Below are 19,064 nucleotides of genomic sequence, written 5' to 3'. Positions count from 1 at the left end.
TGCGTTTTTCTACTATTTTTCCCACCCTGTTACTTTAGAGCGGCACTGGGTGGAAGCGCATTTTCTCAACGAGAGGTAATCGGAAAAAACAGCTCTTTTTAAATATTCAGAACATAACGTGTGTTCAGAAGAAACGTTTTCAAAACCAAAATCGCAAGAATATTTTTGAAACGATTTTTACATGTGTCGAATGGAACTTTAATTTCAAACGTTAGCCATTTAAGGCTTACGTGACGTGGTCCTTTGACATCTTCAACGAAACACCCGGTGTATTGTAAAAATATATCAATAAAAAAATTAATAAAGAAGCTTTTTTAATTAAACTGATATTTTTTCAAATATTTTGCATTAACAATTTAGAGCAATTTCAAATTTAAATCGAATTTGTTTCAAATGTATTTCCCTATAGAGCCACCGAAAATTTTTTTTTTAACGCTCCTGCGCAGTGCCTCGTCCATATTCTAGCGAAACTACTCAGGTATCTTGCGAGTCACTACCGACAGTAGTGGATTAAGACATTTTAATGCTGGAAACCTGACCGAGTAACCCGCCCTCTTGGCCCTCCTACGCCGCAATAAGTAATGCGTCCTTACAGCCCCCCCAAGTACTAAAAAGAAATTCGGCGCCCCAAATCCGCGGCTTGACTGGCTTCTGCGATAACACGCCACTGGCAACCATAAATTACGTCTAGAGGACCTGCAGGCCTCTGAAGCTCTCAAGTTGGCCCACCAACAACCCTCTCACATGCCCAGGGGCACCAAGAGCCCCAAACGCAACTTAGCCTATGTAATTTAAACACTTACCCACAGGAAATCGCAAATTTTCGACGATGGAACGATCGGACGAACACTCGGCATGAAAATGATAACGAACGCAAAATTTTGAGATAAAGAAAAATGACGAAAATGACTGACAAACGAGAATTTTTTTGAATTCCCGATGACAGGGGGATGAGCAGTCACCATTCATTGTTGAAATTTAACCTTCTGAGATTGGAGGGAATAATCGAGTACCAAGTTGCAGTACTCGTACCTCGAAACCTAAACGACCTCGCCCAGAAGGGTGCGCAGCATTCATCTGTGGATCGTTCCGCCGTTTTGTCCGTTTTTACGTATTCTTAGCCTATTTGTGGTGGGTAATATTTACAAGTCAATGAGAATTCTCTCCTTCGATTCTAATTCCTAACACCTTCTGAAAATATTATTACAATAATTTACCTCTAATGCACGCTTATTAACCAATTAATTAGCACTACCTCTGGAACCTTGAATAAAAAATTCCTCAGCGTATTTTTGCTTGATGGGCCGTGAACGAAGCTGCGATTCATGGTCATAGATGAATTAGAATAATATTACTTAGTAGAAATAAATAATACGCAGTGAGAGATTCGCAAATATGACGCAGTTTAGACCTCAATAATGGCGCATTTGCATATTGTGGATTACTAATTAATTGACTCCCCTGGTTCTTGTGTGTATTCCTTCTCTTGTCTTCTATTGCCAAGGATGTTTCAAACAAAGTAGCTGTTACTTTCAGCTTTATTATGTTAACATATATCTCCAGATATTCATTTCGTGATAATTAGTATTTGTGGATCTTCAGTTGGTAAATGTTTATCCATTATAGAAATCTCATTTGCGTACATAAAGTTACTGTTAATGCCCTAATCTCCTTATGACTTAACCCGGCATTATCGGTGGGATTTGTCGCATGAGTAGTAACGATCATTAGGTTCGTCTGCAAAACGGACCACATTCAATTCCGGTTTGCAGACGGATTTGCTTGGGTGACTAATGTGAAAGACTCTAGATATCTGATGGGTCAACAGGGCTTTTGTATCTTATTATTGTAAATCAACAGAGAATCGGCGAAAGGGCCTGAATGGTTCTTAATCACTGGAGTCTTCTACACATATGTTGATTCGTTAACATGAAATTTAAACATAAACGAAAAATGGCGATATGTTTTTAGTCACGTGACGATTCGGGGAAGCAACTGCTTTTAGCTAAAAAGTACGAAATCGAAGTGTACATACATGTATGTGTGATGCAAATTATTCCACAGTTTTTGACGCGCTCTGATCTTTTGACGAGGCATTTTTAACGAGCATCCGCCTTGTTAGCATCAAAACAAGAACCTTTTTACCGTTTCTGGAAACATAAAATGTAGGTGAAACCCAGTATATATAACCTGTGGAGTCCCACAGGGATCCGTGTTCTGACCTGTGTGATGGATCGTAGCTTAGGGCGAAATCCTGAAAGTGGACCTAACAGAGGACTGCAGTATTTATAACTGTGGGGACCGCACAGGAATCATTTTAATTTGGGAGAAATGTGACAAAACTTGTCGAATATGCACCTCTATCGCTCCAAACAATTTGCACAATCAATCACACAGCGCTAATTTTTACTCTAATTTTGAGACGCATAGTTTGAAAATTGAAAAAAACTTGAACATTTAGGGTGATATCATTGAACCTCAAAGCATTCTCTAATTTAAACAAAAAAGGTACTATACAGGGTGATGTTTGATCCAGTATTATGCAATCGCGCCACCTGCGAACCGCGGGTAGAAGGAGTTGCTGAACAAGAACAGATTAGTTCTGTTGCACAATGCTCAGTTTGGTTAATCACGCCCAGATGGCGTTGGCAAAAAGTTACGATCTGCTATTGCGAAAGCGTCCGCGCCTCACGGGTGTATAGATGGCGCCACGTCGGGACATTTTTAATGAAATGCAAACCGTAATGCGCTCTAAAACATTCACCCTGCAAAAGAGCCCTAACTCCGCACGCTAAAGTAGTTCCGAATTAAACTTTAAATAGCATAACAAATCATGCTTAAAATTATACGTAAGGGGTTGTATAAGTTTTTTTTTTAATCGAGGCTTTCTTTATGCCTTAACAAAACCGGTTTGCGTCAAAAAACTATTAACCCGTTGGGGTTAATAAAGAAAAATCGAAATTACGAACCATCTCCCTTTGAAATCCGTTTTTAGCAAGGAAATTCCCATTACAGCGACAACAAGATGAATAAATAAGGACTGAGCCATAAGTACCACACTGAAGCACATTGGAACAGAAGAAACAAGAATCGAAGCCATCAAACCATCCTTGTTAGTAAAGCTTTCATCTGTGAATATTCGCGCGCGCATTCATATACGCTCACATTACCACTGGTAACGAGAGTCGTACCGTTATAAATTATTCCGACAGAACCCACGAGAATCCCATCCGCGGGTTCCGTCTATTTTTGTGTGTGAACAGTGGCACTTAAACCCATGTCGGTGGGCATCGGATATTTCAATCTAAGTCCGAAAAAAATGCGTGACAAAGACGACGACAAAACGCAGTCCGGTGAAGAAAATTGCGAGGAGGACAAAATGGAATTGGACGAGGTAAGTGAGATTTTAATGGTATTTCGGTGAAACAACAAGAAAGTAGTTCATAAAAGAAGCGCTTGCTAGGTCATGATAAGAGAAATGTTAAGGTTTCTAAAAGCAAGTTACATTCGCTAAGCGTGGGTATTTTGGTTCAATGCTTTTTTGCAGGTTTCAAATAAGTTCGGGGAAATTTTCTGAACCACCTGAAAGTTCAACGGGTACACAGGGTGATTCGTGCGTGGAAAGCATGATGTTAAGTACTTGCCTTTCTTATGGAACACCCTGGGTGTGGTGGATTTTAACACTCCTTAAAGAACAGATGCGAAGCCAGTTTTAGAGGAAATTACAAGTCAAACAAGCCAGCCCATTTTCAACGCTGAATTTCTTTTTCGCTCGGATAGTAGTTTTTCTCGCGTTGACGGTGATGGCCCATCCTGTAAATAACGAAGTGAAAAAAAAAACGTTCAAGTACAATGTTTAAGATTAAAATAAAATATTGGTGAAACTTTCTAACTACCATACAACATTAATACTACCGCGCTCATGAAAATTCCGCTATTCCGTGGTCAAATCAATTAATAATAATACTTTCGTTTACTAAATTCGTAGGATTTCTTATTCATTATTCGTTTGTTAAATTTTCTTATCTCTATCGTCTTAAGGTTAGCATTATATACTATGTATATAAGGCTTACGTCAAGATCGGCAAAAAAGAGAAAATTTAAAATGCATATATGCAAAAATATCTTCAAAACTTCGAAAATCTCGATCGGTCCCGTTAATTACATTATCAAATCGCCGAGCTTACATATGTATTCGCACTTGAAATATAATTGTATGCATATATTAATTTAAAAAATAAGATAATATTAAAACAATACATGTATATTGATTATATTCAAAATATCATCACTGTTAATTAGCGACACTGTTGGAGTTGAGTATGCCACATAAAATGGTAGCAAACATTTCACTCTCCTAGTTCCTCTGATATCTTGAAAACTACTAGAGTTAGCGATAATAACATTCGTTACAGAATTCGTTCATGTTACGGACAATATTGTACATCTTGAACTCGTTTTCAATATTTTGAAATGATGTTAATTGTTTTCACTAATTACATTCGTATGATCATTCATTTAGCCTACAAAAGAACGTCGAAGAGTGAAGCATAACGGTTGTTTAACTCACGAAAAACACGCTTTTTTACGATGTACAACTATGCCCACTGCTTTTCATGTGAAACCGGAATCATTCGTCAACATTAGATAAAAAGAATTTTCGATATTTCATCAAAGTATCCGAATTTTTACGTTAAACCTATGCTGGAGTCTTCCAGTATATGTATAGTCAATAGGAAAAAATACGACGAACTACCTCCAATTATTTTTAATGTAAAGAGTGTTTTATGTATGTATTTTCTAGTACCAAATAAAGAATTCCTGGGTCCCGTAGATTTGATGGAATTTGTAAATTAAATCATTTATGAGGGAACTAGGAAGAATTCGATCAAAAATTGAGAAAGGTAAAATTTAGGTAATGCATTGACGAACTTTAGAAAAAAGTAAAATTTCTCAGTGGCGTACAAGCAAACTTTCCTAAACATTTCTATGGACCTAGGCCTCAGAAAATATATTACTTTGTATGACAGGCGGAAAGAATCTACTCTCGTATTAGATAGCACCAGTTATCTAATATGCATATATAAATGTGAAAGCTCAATTTACAATAGATCAAGCACAATAAAATGAAAACCCAATTTTCTCTTAACATTTTTACATCCTCCGCTACCGATCGAGATCAGACACTGGCCTCTATTAACATTTTCCTTTATTGTGTACTAGAAAATACCTCAAATAATGCGGTACAATTCTGAAACGCCCTGTGAATGGTGATTAAATAGCAAGGACGTTTATTTGCGCATTGAAATGTTTTAAGTCAGCACATCAGCACGATTATTGTATTAATTCCTAAAGCAAAAAATTGCACCACAGTCTTGTGAATTTTAACTAAAATTGAAGATCAAACATAAAATGTGGAAAAAAACAGATTCACTGTGTAGTAGAACGTTGTTTGATTTGGACCTAAACAACATGTGGCAAATAAAACATCATCTGACGAACGACCAAACTCCTACATTTCGACATATATATATATTTCAATATATTCCACAAAATAAATGAATAAAATATGACTACTTCAGGTCAAACCCGAGAACAAATTGGAATTAATCCTGCTCATTGAACAACTCTTCACCACCTACTGGGGCCTCTCTATCCTCTTCGTGGGGGTATCAATGTTCACCATCTTCCTCATAGCTGCAGATGAATGCAGACAGTGCTTTAATAGGACTGCAAACGTTGATGGAAACGCCCCACCAACTAATACGAAAACATTTTGGACATATGGCAAAAACAGCCAGGGAGGACATTTAAAGGAAGTGTACACAGTTTTGGAGAGAATGGGGTATACGCTAATGGAAAGTTCAAATGGTAATGTAAAGGTACTTAGAAAGGTAGGAAGGTATAGATATGTAGTTCTGCTCTTACTGTACAAAAAAAATTAATTCTTCGAGAATTTATATCTGAGGACAATATTGGAAAATTTAATTAGATATTTCCAGAAAGACTCTTTAAAAAACATCCGGCATTCAAAATGATGATAAACCTAAACAAAATGACAGAGATTATACACATACAAAATTAAAATATTAACTTGAAATATGCACGAACCCTCGCATTATCCGACACAAAACCTCGAACACGAATTAGTTAAAGTTCCCTCTACGAGTTGTCTTTTTCTTTAAAGAGGGTGACTGGGACTTGCTATGGGCCCACGACTATCCCTTTCGCGTCCTCCGATCAGAACTACGACAGCTGAAACCCCACCAAAAAATCAATCATTTACCTGGATGTGGATATATCACCAACAAAGTGGACTTGGCCACCAGCGGCCTAGATTACATACCGCCGGCGTTTAAGCTGCCGGAACACAAAGAGAAACTTCTGGAATATTCGAGAGCACACCCAAACCGGACGTTCGTCCAAAAAAATAATGACCACCGGAACATAAAAATCGAAAAACTATCGAACATAGATTTGGAGAAAAGTGGCACTTTTGTGCAGGAATTCGTGGACAAGCCCTTGCTAGTTAATGGACATAAGTTTGATATTGGGATTTACACTATCGTTACTTCTATTGATCCTCTCAGGGTGTATATCTATAATGGGGAAGCTTTGCTGAGGTAAACTACCTGTTAAATTCAATGCACCCTACTAAAGTTAAAAAAAAAATCAAAGGTTCTGTCCTACGAAATACTATCCATTTGATCCAACCAACCTGGACAAATATGTAGTAGGCGACGACTATTTGCCCATATGGAAAGTTCCAGCCTTGGATTACTACTACAACAAACTAGGTTTTGGCATGAGGGAGAGTTTAAATGCACACCTACGCAAGCAAGGCAAAGATCCCAGCATTATTTGGTCCCAAATTGAAGACTCGATACGAACAGTACTGCTAGCCAAGGAAACACTCATAGCTGATGTCCTGAAAAGGTTCCTTAAAATCCCCCAAAAGCCCTCTTAAAACTAACCTAACAGCTTCAGGTATAAGTATAAAAGAAACTTTTTCGAAATGATGCGCTTCGACTTCGTGGTCGATGAAGATTTGAAGATTTATCTTCTGGAGGCCAATATGAGTCCCAATTTGTCCTCAGCTCATTTCCCACCAAATAGATTGCTGTATCAGCAGTTGTTGTATAATGTTTTAAGCCTTGTAGGGGTTGGAGAGAGAATTCAGAAGAATTCTTTGGAAATGAGGTGATTATTGCATCTCATATGAGGTTTTGTTAGGCTGAATTTCAATTGAATTTTTACAGGTCTAAAGAGGAAGAAACGATGATAGTCTCCGACAAACATCTTGCTACTTATCCAGAAAAATGCGAGAGTCAATTGTGTAGAAGTAGCTGTGTTTCCCCCGAATGTCAGCTATGCAAACCATGTTTGTCTATTGAAACCAGAAGGTATTTGATGGAAGCTTTCAAGGAACATTTGCATAAAGGAGATTGCAAAAGAGTGTTTCCGCCTGTAGAGGTAAATAATTCTTTCCCTTGATGGTTTCTTCTAATAAAGATATATATTGTAGACAAAGGAGGAAGCAGCAAAACCGGTAAGTGAAAAATATTCGCCGGAAAATCAGCTGCATTATATGTGGTTTAAAGGAAAATGCATTCTTGACAGTACATGGTGTTAAAAGTGCTGGACAAATTCATAAATTTCAGAGAATAAAAAAATCAATAGGGTATACTAACGAACCTATATTCATCACAGAAGGTTCAATTGATCTCTGAGCTTTAATCTCAAATTGAGCGCAACGGCGACAGAAGCCGGAGATCGCTTTCTTTAGCTGTCCGGCACACTAAAGTCAGCAAAATTTAGGAGTTATTGAGTTAACAAGAACGTATTCAAGAGTAGCCAAATGAACTTTCTATGATAAATATATGTTTCGTGGTTACATGAAATGTCCCAAAATTATATACCGAGTTGAATTATTAGTTACGTTAAACAGGTGTTAAGGGAAAACTTTTTTAATAAATTTAAAACTTTTCACATTATCTTACTTTTTGATTCTTTTAAAAAGTTTTACTCATTTCGGGACACCCTATATATGTTATTAAGGGAAAGTGATACGAAAAATTATCTAATAATAAATTATATTACACACCTAACCATAGGAAAAGTCAAAAAATGTATGCGAATCACCCTGTAATTTAAACATACATTTTTGTTTTATTTCTAAGTTACCTTCATGATAAATTTGGTACGTTGAACGAATATTTTACATTACTGGATAGTATTTTTTAATATATTTTTTGTATACTTGTTATATAATATTTCATTAAACTAAAACGAGAGGATATATTTATGTACTATATTTTGTATATTGATTAGAATTGTATGAAACAAATTAATAATTACATGTTATACGTTGGACGAAGTCCTGTAGCCTTACAAATGAAACTTGTAGTACTTTCATTTTTGAACCTCATTCAAAATCGTGGAAACGGATTGGTTTGCAAATTTCCTAGATACCGAAGACTAGATTGTTAAGAATTTCATAACATTGCTACCTCCCCTTATTTACAAATTCTTAAGAAATCTTCTAAATTTTCGCCAAAGCTATTTTTCACTTAAGTCGACTAATCGGTTTTGAACCTTTGTTGGTTTCTAGAATTTGGATTGAACGAAATTCTAACCATTATAGGAAAAACATAAGGAAATTATCAGGAAATTTCGCAAAATTATAAATTAAGGAACCGGAGCTTTAGGACCATGAAATAATTGTCTAAAACCCAAGGATATTGAAAAGAGGAATGAGACAACGAAATACTGTCAACTCTTAACATTTATTGATGACGAAGATATTCATACATGTATGTATAATACTTTCTTATGGGAGGACAACGAAGAAGAGAACTTGACAACGCTTAAGCCAAATTTGACCAATATTTTAATATCGAGAAAAATATCACATTCCAACGGTATTAGTTTTTGGCCTTGAGCGAGGTCGAACGAAATTCAAAACATTCGCATTTATTGTGTGAAATCGATTCTTTATCCAATCGTTGATATAGATGTTGTGTAGATGAGACAATCAATTTTATTTCCCAACCAGAACAAGAGCTTATTCATCCCAGTACGTTCACCGATTTCATCGTGTCGATGGGACTACTATAACTCCACACAGGTGGAAGGTAATGGTTAATCATAGCGGCTCAAGCATCAAGCTTTGAATACTAATTAATAGATCTGCTACAATCTAATTTTTGGGGTTATATCGGACGTAACAACGATTTTCCCGATAATTAAGAGGTTTTGATATAAAAATATAGTTCTCTATAAAATTTATTGTTGAAAGTAACGATCTTAGAAAGTTAGAAAAATCACTCAACAATCATGTAACGTTACGAAAGTACGCAATTACATATGTAACAAAGAAAAATATGATCTCAATTTACCAATAAGTCGCAGCTTATGAGGTATTAATTGATCCAGCACTAGTCCCGGGATTCACGTTTTTCAGTTGAGAATTCAACAGCATTACTTTCTCTGCAAGTTTTGCGTTGTGTTCTTTAAGATATCGAATCAAATCAGCCTAAAATATAGTTCAACGACGTTTTACCTTGCTGACTCTCACATTATCATAAGAATGAACTTACCTGTTTCTCCAAAAACTCATAAACTTTGTTCCCAATTTCCCTGTATCCAACCTCATTCTGTGTAAAGGTATCTGGATTTCCTGAAGAAACCCATTCACTTTTTATGACATCTGGTGGGGCCTGTTTCTTGTTGAAACTAATTACCTTCACTATAGAAGAGTTGGGATAAATTTACTTTTAATTTTTTCACTTGAAATATTGAAAGGAAACCCAACTTACCAATGTAAGTAACATTAACGCCTGCGAGTACGCAAAACTCGACAGTGATCAATAAGCAAATATAAGCCTTTGGCGAAAGAATGCCTCCGTTCAAACATTTTTCAACAAAATTATCAAGATAAAAGTGTTGCATCACAGTTTGAATGAAGAGAAGAGCCACCGTCCACAAACTCACCACAACAAGTGGTAAACTACCATGGCACTCGACCTTTTTGTAAAATTCCAAATAACCCATCAACCTTACATTATGGTGTATGTGTTTAGTTATCAGGTGCAGCAGCTGAAATTGTATCTCTTCTATTGCAATATGATTTATCATAGATTATTCAAAGTTAAAAGATAGTGAAAAGGATATTTTTAATAAATAGAATTTGTTTACTATTTTATTAATTACAATTCAAATAGCAAAAATAAGTTTATTACTGTTGTCCCTATCCTATAATTGAAACTTTATGAAACATACTTTCCATGGAATCTAAAAAATTAACCAATTTTTAGCTCTTAAGTCATTATTTGTATGAAAATAATTATCTTGGTAAACCTAACTAAATTTTAATATTTTTATCATTAAAAGAAAAGAGATAGATTGTTGCCATTTTAACTTCCCACAAGGATCTTGTGATTCATCAATTAATAAAGTGAACAACAAGTAACTGTGTCGGAATCCTACAAATTGATCGTTTGCAAACATGCTTTGTTTGAAGTCATGTTTGTTTCACCAGAAGAATTAGATTTTTGAAGTAGATAATAGATTTATTACTTACTGTCGACGTACTAAATATATTTAATTGATTTCCTTTAGGCCAAATTTTAAAATATAGGATTTTCACTTTTTCTTAACTTTAAATAAAAAATTACTTTACACATCCGACATAAACATACCAATGTAAGAAACCACAGCACCACATGTAGATACATTATCAAATAGTATTCTCTGCATTTGCCAGCAGGGTCTGGATGTATTCCAGCATATACAATGATGAGAATATCAAGGACGAATGTGACTAGTAAATGAAAGCCAAAGAGGGGTGTTGTGCGAACTGGTTTGAAACCTCGAAAAGAATCTAAAACTGGGAGTAGCTGCTCAAGGTCTGCCATGTTGACTGACTCACTGAAAAAGGTTGCTCCCTGAAAGAGTACACGATAGGTATACAGTATCGTTTTTTGTGTATTCCATGTAACAAATTAATGTTTCTTTAACCACTCTGTTTCCACCGATTTAATCTCTATGACTATGTTTTCTTTACCACAAATCATTTAACAACCGCATTTCAGGCTTACTCACTCCACAGTATATATTCAGTTATGGAAATTTTTACCATACTTACTCCAAAGTTAGTGTTAAAGCTTCTCGATAAGCTCACCATTGTTTAACATGCTTTTAACCCCAAGGAGTTAAAATGCAAATATTTAACACATTTTCTATGGTAAAATCTTAAATAAATTGTAAGCTGATTACTTATTATGCGTGTGATTACAGAATGTTTATAGAACTCACTATCTCGCTTTACTTCAAATTAATTTAGCTCTAAAATTAATTTATGATATCACTATAAGATTAATTATAAATATAAACATACCTGAAAATAAATACAAATGCAATGACAGATGACATTTCTTAAATAACGTTTTTACTTACTCAGTTATCAGCACCGACAGAGTACTTCATGGTTTTTTCGATTGCTGAGCAACTTTAGAAGGTTAAGTCAACGTCAACGAGAGTTCTGTTTATTTTGAATTTCATAATAGTAAACATTAACGTATTACTTATTTCTACATAAGAATTATCATTAATTTCCAAGTTTCTAGACAATCTACGTTACAACAACTGTTTATTTTCTGTTTATATCTGTATATTAATCGTTCCAATTAAGATGAATCCAGAATCGGAATTTTCAAATTCAGAATACCAATCAATTAAAACACAATTAGAGGAGATAACCAGAAAGCTGAAACTAAGGGAACAGTCTATTAGTCAACTGCAGGCCGAAGATGAAATATTGGACCAACAAAATAGTGATCGAGCCCAACAACAGGTCCAATTGGCCGACTTGACACAGGCTCTCAGTAATGAAGAATCAAATCACCAACTAGAAATAGACAATTTAAAATCCCAAATATTAGCAAAAGCCCAATGTCTTTCTGCTTTCGAAAAGGAATTGGAACAACTAGAATCTGAAAAAGTTGCAGAGTACCTGAATCAAAGGGAACATGAGGAGAACAAATATAGTGAATATCTCTTGCTTAGTGAAAGCTACAACATACTTCTAAAAGAGGTTGAGAGTTGGCAACAAGCATGTGATGGCGACCAAAAAAAACTTTTGCATCTTCAGCAAAAAGAAGTAGATATGCAAGAGTTGTTTAAGTCAAAGAAGTCAGAGTTTCATGAGAAAATTGCACAAATTGATGCCTTACAAGAAGAACTTTTGGAAATCAACATGGCCCTTGAAATGTGTCCAAAATCATTCCCCAAAGGAGAATGTGTAAAAGGATCACTATTTTCAGAAGTGAATGATGAAAGAATGCACTTACAAGAAACTTTGAATGCCATGAAACATGACTACTTGGAGCTAGAGATAGAAAACAGTAAAGAAAAAAAACTAATATCACACATGCAATCTCAAATAGCTTCTTTGCGAGATTTAGAGACTACTATAATGCAGCAAATTCAGGAAGTTAGGCTCGACTCAGAACAGTGCTACATGTCTCGTCTAGAACTTCTAAAAGGGATTGTTGCATATAAAAGAAGAAAATTGGACTTCCAAATTGACGATGTTCCAGCAGAACAAACCCGCACATTGTTTGAAAAAACTATAAATGAATTGAAAGACGATGTAAAATTCTTAGAAAGTAAATTTTCTGATTGGCGTTTGAGTGAACATATGTTTTCCTCTTCACTGGCACAAACTCAAGTCAATATCAGAAAACAGCAGCTAACAATAAAACAACTGAAAACTACTCTAGAGGAAATGGAATGTGCTAAATCTGATACTGATGATTATTTATTTGATAAGGCTCAAAACTGTGAGTCCCCTCCTAGGGGGTATTTGAAACCAATAAATGTAAGTGAAGAAACTTTCGCAGAACCAAAAACAATTGATATAAAAAGGGATAGTACAGAAGAGAATTCTCTTGCTCAGAAATTCTCTAGCATTACACTCAGGAAAGGAAATAAAGAAAATCATGATAGTGAAAAAACTGTCATGGTTGAGAATAAAAGTGTTAAATTTAGCAAAGATACTGTAGATCACGAACAACCAACTTTCCAACCTCGTGGTCGAAAGGTATATGTTTTCCCTAAAAAAACTTCTTAGAAATATATTTTTTATTAAATTCAATTGTGAACCGCATTAAATTCTTGAAGAAACTACGTTATTTTGTAATATTTTTATAGAAAATGATAGTGATTCTTGCAATTTACTGTAGTGATTTATTGATTCCTGCCCTCTTAAAGCTTGAAAACCAAACATGGCATCGTATCAAATACAAAGTTAATATGATTTTTATATTAACAATTTACAAAAAATGCGTTGCTGGATTCAGTACATTTTATCATCATTAAAGCATTTTAATGATCAAACTTCTATAGGAATTTAAAAATCGCGTGTCTTCTATGAAATGGCCTTTCATTACATTTCATTCTCAATATTTAGAAACAGTATGTTCTACTGGACGTTGTATAAGCACGATTGGTTGCAGAGAAATATCGAATAGCACATTTTCAGGATTGATTGCATCTCATTATGATGTAGAACGCGCAATTTGTACTTTTGCAAAGTACTATATAGATTAACACAATCAGATTTCCCAATTAGAAAACATTAAACAATTATAATTAAATTATTTGTTCATTTTTTTTATTGGAAAAGTATTAAAACATTATAACATCAATAAAACAACCTCCGACTTTGAGGTCGATAAGGTCCTCGCTTCTTTTGTATATCAATAATCTCTTTCTGTAATCTCTCTTCTTCCTTTTGCACTCTTTGAAGTTCGTCCTCAATGTCCTTCAACCTGCTATTCTCCTCCTCTTTAATCCTGGCATTTTTCAATTTAATATCCTCCTCAATCATTTTTCTGCACTGCACCTTTTTCTTTTCTTCCCATTTTTTTAAAGCCTCAAGTTCCTTGTTACAATCATCAATTTTGTTCAACATTTCTTCGCGTTCATTCAGGATTTGTTTCTGAGCTTCGCGCTGCTGTTGTAGGTTCTTTTCAATTTGTTTGTTTACAAAATCTAAGACGTCTTTAAGCAGCCGCTTTCTAGCTATTTCTTCATTTTGCCACATTGCCAATTGCCTATCATAAACAGCTCTAGCTTCAGAATCAAATAAAAATTCCATATGTTTTTGCCGCTGTTTTTCCAAGCTTTGTTGCTGTTTGATAATCTCAAAGAACTCATTGACACCTCTTTTAATTTCCTCTTTTTGTTTTAGGTCTTTGAGCATATCTTCTAGCTGCAGTTTCTTCAGGTTGAGAATCAACTCCTTGTCTTTTACTAAAGCTTCTTGAACATCCAAGGCTTTTTGTTTTAGTTTCTGCTTATGATATTTAATATTAGAGAGGGCAGTCTCCTTGGCCAATCTTCTTTTCTCTTCCTCCCTTGCAGTTTCTACAAGTTCCTCTAATTGTTTTTTGTATTCAACTTCAAGAAACTCTTTTTTTCGAATATCCTCACTCATTTTTTGTTTCTCTTTAAGTTCTTCAATTTGCTTGTCCAGCTGCTCTTTGAGTCTTACCCGTTTTTCTTCTGCCTCTCTTTTCATTAATAATTCCTTCTCATGTTCCCTTTTCACTCTTTCTTCTTGTTCTTTAATTAGGCGCTTGTTTTCCTTTTCTTCATTCTCTTTTTCCATGCGTTTCTCAACCTGTTGGTCAAGCCAGGACAGTTTGAGGTCTTTGAATCGATATTTGCTCTCGAACTGCCTAACAATAGGATTATTTACTCTCCACTGATGGTAAAGTTTCAACTCCGCTTCTCTTCTCTTTTTCTCTTCTTCCTTCAATTTTAGCCCAATATTAACATCTTTCAACACATCAGTGGAAATGGCAACATCAGTTTTTAATTTGGCAGGATTTTCTCTTATATCCAAATTTTGCTTGACCATTATCTCCACCTGATAGCTGCTCTCTTCCTCGTCAAACAATTTCTTAAGCTTATCACGTCTCTTTTGCAGCAACTCCTCCTTGTCCCTCTTATTTTTTAAATCTATTTATAACGGCACTATAATGATAAATATCAAATATTGCTTTGGTACTTACCTAAGAGCATTTTATTGTTATCTTGGTAATACCTGGGGGATGTCCATTCGTCAAATTTAGTGTTCACCTTGTCCCAACGTTTATAATAATTTTGAGCACCTTCCCACATTTGCTGATGTCGAAATTCACGCTCTCGGCGTTTTATGATACCTTCTTCCACTTTATTTCGATGACGACCTCTTTCCTTTGGGGGACCATCGTCCTTGAATTGAAACATACTGCATGGGGTGCAACTAGAGAACTAATGGATAGTAATAAGTTTTGTAAGGGAAACACGACTGAATTCTGAAATTACCTATGTCTTTAACGTTTAAATAATAACTTAGTGAAAACAACTTCTAATATTTAACTAATAAACTAGAAATATTAATAACTTATGAGATAAATATGAAAATTAGCTTGTTTTTGGTTAAATTTCAAGCAAATATAAAAATATTTTGAAGTCTTAAGTAAAAAAAGTTTGTAAAAAATGTCAGAATGTCAAGTAAATGAAAACATAAACAAATCAGAAGTTTCCATGGTGATGTGATACAAGTCTGCAATTCGACGTTGCCAAGTGTAATTTGGTAAAAAATTTATATCAACAAGTAGAATACTTAGTGGATAAAAACATGATTAAAAGTTGATAAATAAAATGAATACTTTTTTGGATTTTAATGAAGAATCTCTGGCATTTAACATTTCCTGGTCGCATTGTTCATAATACCCATGTTCCTTAAGTCCCCTTTATTTGAAATTTCGATTCGATTGTCATTTTATCAAATTTAATTGTGTTTTTAAGTAAGAATTCGGTAAAGATATTTGGATATTTTTGTTATCCGTACAGATCTTGAAATGGCTTTGACGAATGTTGCCAAAAATCAATTAACAAAATAAATAAACTTAATAAAATTACAAGAGATAAATAAGAAATAGAATGACGTTCCTACTTCCAAACTGTACTCACGGAGTGATATGAGTTACAAGAAATTGTTCTTTTTGACAGAATATTGAACTCAATACGTCATGTTTCATCTGCAAAACGAGAATTAAAAAAAATCAAACTTTGTTTGCAAGTTTTAGAATTTAGAAACAAGAAAACGTATTTTATAAGTAAACCAGTTAATTTTCGTTAAAAAAACCAAAACTGCAATGGAACAAGACGAAAACCAATTAGAAGAAGGCGAGGTAAAACACTAAGAAACATTTATAAACATTCACTTAAAATTCGCACACATTCAGATTGAAGATGATGTTGATGGAGAGACCTTAGAAACTTATGTACCTCTAAAAAGACCCGAAACTTACGCGTTGGATGCTCCCCAAAAGCGATTTCACGAGGTAAGCACTGCCTACAGTGAAAGTGAAGAAGATGTGCAGTCATCCGAAAGTGAAGATAGTGACTCGGATGCAGGGACTCGAAAGAACAAGAGACCAAAGAGAATCAAGCCCATTCCAAAGCTTCAGAAAGAGAGGTCAGATATACTTAAGAAGTATGATATTTGGAGTACTAGGGCTCAAGAGGATGTGCTTGGTAAGTAGATGTTGCGTTACTACTTGCTAATTGAGCACTTATGCTCTTACATCATTCATTTACTACAACAATAACGTATTTCAGAAAATTTTATTTTTCAGGCAAATACATTAAAATATTTGCATCCAATAGCCTCAAAAATTAAACAATTCCATTTTTTAGTTATGTTGATATTACAGGCAATAAATGCTGAAGTCTACTAAATAAATTCTTGACTATGAGTCATTTTAGCCACAAAAAATGCAGTTTGTAGAAATAGTATTGTACCATTTTTTAGCAATGCAGTTGTTAATAAATATAGCACGTGTGGTGAAAGTAATGTCGCATTACCAATTCTGTGGTCTGCTTTTTATATGTTTTATTTCATAGTACTTTCAGTTTCTAAGATATTAAGGTGAAATTTTGTAGACATATTAATCTTTATAATTTACAAGATTGAAGTCTGCAGATTGTTGTGAAAATGCATAGAGTGGTACCAGTTTTTCAGATGACTTTTTATGTCTTCTATGCCTTTCTGGTGTGCCTCTTATGATCATATCTTTATATTTTAATTCCTAGTATAATACAAAATCTTTTTCGTTACTTGCATTTTAGATATGTCATTGTTGTTGATGTTTTTAAATTAATAACTAATCACTTCTTATTACGTATCTCCCATATTATTTTTCAGCTGAAACAATGGTTAGCTGTGATGTTAGCCTTAAAGATAGGTCTCGCCAAAGCGAAAATTATGATTTCTCTTTAGCTAGAAAGTACTATGATGAGTTAGAGAATGGACAGGGTACCAAACGGAGTAGAGATGATATGAAAAATAAAGATTTCAAGTAGGTGATTATAATTGAAGTGCCTTAATAGTTTAGAACATATCAAAAAAATTTGTAGACTTAGGAGGAAATCTCCAAGTCAAGAAAACAACTGCAAGGGAATACCTAAAGAAATCCCTGATCTTTCAGTAGATGAAGTGAATGATACTAATGATATAGTTAAAGATATAGCAGACAAATTAAATGAGAAACGTGATGATCTGATATGTAAGTTTTTCCATATTATTAGTCCAGGATTTATTGCAGTTAAAATATTTTTAGTAAAAGTTGTGCAAGCAATGGGAAAAGAAAGAACTATAGAGTTCTTTAAAGAAACTCAGCATATAGAGAGAGATGGTGGAATGCCTATAAAGGTAAGTTTATGATGGAGAATATCATTCTCCTTGCCAATAGTACTTTAATTAATTTATGGTCATATAGTGTTTCATTTCAAGAATCAAACAAGAAGAAGAACGCCTGGAGGTGTATTTTTTTATTTGGTTAGAACAGACTATTATATAACTCCTGAACAAAGGCGCGACATATTTGCAGAAGATAAACAGCTACATAAAAAAATGATACAAGAGGAGAAGAAACAGAAGCTAAGAGAATTAAAAGCCAGTACAAAAGCAGGTCTATTTTAAATTCCTCCGTAACTTCAACTCCTTTGCATTCCAAAATTTTCAGACCGCGACAAGATACTGCCAGACCTCTTAACACGAGCCGAACAACTCGCCAAAGAAAATCCAATTAGAACATTAAAGAATACTAATGCAGATGAAGATAACTGCACAAATCCGCCTCCGAGCCCTGAAACTGATCACCATGAAAGTGGGGACGGCATGGAATCTCAACCACTACCGGTTGAACCTGTTTCAGCGAATAAAAGCCTCAATTCTAATGTAGACGAGAGGGATATATTGAAGACTTATGATGATGACTTTCTTGAAATAACGTGCGATAATGACATGGATTTCTTTTAAGACTAAGCACATTGGCAATTAATAAATTGTTTAGGTATTAATTTTTATTGACCAGTAAATTTGATATCTTGTGTGTTTTTGACTATCTGAACGTGATGAACTAACGGGAATTCAAAAGAAAGCGCATTTAAACTTTCCTTGGAGGGCAGAAAGTAATTTGTTAAACTCTATTGGAGGAGTATTTGTAGGTGTCAGGCAGCAGAAGAGTGGCACAACTGTCATCTTTGCAGAACTCTAGCAATATTACGTTAAAGTCAACCTTAACGGTCTAGAACCGAATAATTGCGGTCATTCTCCTAAAATTGTGAGATTTTCAGCCAAGCTATATATCTGAAATGTCTATACTCCATTTGACGAAGATATAATATTTAAGTAAACAAATGCATGTCACCTGATTCGCTCAAGACTTTAAAGAAATGCTGCATTGACCGAAACAAACAATAATCGAAAGAGCAAGGTCAGGGCCATAGGCTGGATGAGGTAAAATTTCTACTCCATCCAGTTCCTGGAATATGTTTTGGATCCGACGTGCACGATGACATGGAACATTATCTTGTGGGAGAATTACGCGTTTTCTCTTTGCCAAAGCTGGATACCTTTTTGTCAAAATATCATATACTCGTTCTAGTTTTTGTCAATACAGATTGACATTCACAGCACGACCCTTTGGAATCATTTCCAAATG

The 19,064-nt window shown here is 34.7% G+C and overlaps 6 protein-coding genes across 7 annotated transcripts in view; 3 read left to right on the top strand and 3 right to left on the bottom strand.

Annotated features, from left to right (window-relative positions):
* pasilla (RNA-binding protein Nova-1-like protein passilla) overlaps positions 1–977 on the bottom strand; it is a 52,325-nt gene extending 51,348 nt beyond the window's left edge. The window contains exon 1 of the mRNA XM_066286380.1: positions 804–977. Within this exon, the coding sequence (XP_066142477.1) occupies positions 804–969 (166 nt within the window). The 5' untranslated portion in view covers positions 970–977. The remainder of the gene's footprint in view (positions 1–803) is intronic.
* A 1,998-nt stretch (positions 978–2,975) lies between these two features.
* TTLL15 (tubulin tyrosine ligase-like 15) lies at positions 2,976–8,400 on the top strand. Its single transcript, XM_066286383.1, has 7 exons — positions 2,976–3,394; positions 5,583–5,871; positions 6,188–6,623; positions 6,679–6,936; positions 6,988–7,200; positions 7,260–7,473; positions 7,526–8,400. Exons 1-7 carry the CDS (start codon positions 3,278–3,280, stop codon positions 7,631–7,633), a joined length of 1,635 nt encoding a protein of 544 aa, XP_066142480.1. The 5' UTR covers positions 2,976–3,277; the 3' UTR covers positions 7,634–8,400.
* A 367-nt stretch (positions 8,401–8,767) lies between these two features.
* On the bottom strand, positions 8,768–11,352 carry LOC136341432 (transmembrane protein 192). Its single transcript, XM_066286422.1, has 5 exons — positions 11,147–11,352; positions 10,701–10,946; positions 9,819–10,098; positions 9,600–9,748; positions 8,768–9,535 (listed from the first exon to the last, which is right to left on the bottom strand). Exons 1-5 carry the CDS (start codon positions 11,183–11,185, stop codon positions 9,413–9,415), a joined length of 837 nt encoding a protein of 278 aa, XP_066142519.1. The 5' UTR covers positions 11,186–11,352; the 3' UTR covers positions 8,768–9,412.
* A 181-nt stretch (positions 11,353–11,533) lies between these two features.
* On the top strand, positions 11,534–13,658 carry LOC136341420 (golgin subfamily A member 5-like). Its single transcript, XM_066286387.1, has one exon. It carries the CDS (start codon positions 11,693–11,695, stop codon positions 13,130–13,132), a length of 1,440 nt encoding a protein of 479 aa, XP_066142484.1. The 5' UTR covers positions 11,534–11,692; the 3' UTR covers positions 13,133–13,658.
* Positions 13,659–13,664: 6 nt separating this feature from the next.
* LOC136341419 (trichoplein keratin filament-binding protein-like) lies at positions 13,665–15,531 on the bottom strand. Of its 2 annotated transcripts, none has more exons than XM_066286385.1 (3): positions 15,376–15,531; positions 15,081–15,321; positions 13,665–15,027 (listed from the first exon to the last, which is right to left on the bottom strand). In XM_066286385.1, the coding sequence occupies exons 2-3, from the start codon at positions 15,295–15,297 to the stop codon at positions 13,706–13,708; spliced, it is 1,539 nt and encodes a 512-aa protein (XP_066142482.1). In that variant the 5' UTR covers positions 15,298–15,321; positions 15,376–15,531; the 3' UTR covers positions 13,665–13,705. The 2 variants fall into 2 exon arrangements, with proteins under 2 accessions (XP_066142482.1, XP_066142483.1); XM_066286386.1 differs by having other exon boundaries at positions 15,081–15,313.
* A 200-nt stretch (positions 15,532–15,731) lies between these two features.
* Phax (phosphorylated adaptor for RNA export) lies at positions 15,732–18,452 on the top strand. Its single transcript, XM_066286402.1, has 7 exons — positions 15,732–16,247; positions 16,302–16,593; positions 17,264–17,417; positions 17,476–17,624; positions 17,679–17,770; positions 17,852–18,029; positions 18,084–18,452. The coding sequence occupies exons 1-7, from the start codon at positions 16,212–16,214 to the stop codon at positions 18,377–18,379; spliced, it is 1,197 nt and encodes a 398-aa protein (XP_066142499.1). The 5' UTR covers positions 15,732–16,211; the 3' UTR covers positions 18,380–18,452.
* Positions 18,453–19,064: the final 612 nt, after the last annotated feature.

The sequence above is a fragment of the Euwallacea fornicatus genome, chromosome 10 (genome assembly GCF_040115645.1).
Source record: "Euwallacea fornicatus isolate EFF26 chromosome 10, ASM4011564v1, whole genome shotgun sequence".
NCBI lineage: Eukaryota > Metazoa > Arthropoda > Insecta > Coleoptera > Curculionidae > Euwallacea > Euwallacea fornicatus.
The sequence above is the reverse complement of the archived record's forward strand: the minus strand, read 5'-3'. Positions and strand labels throughout refer to the sequence as shown.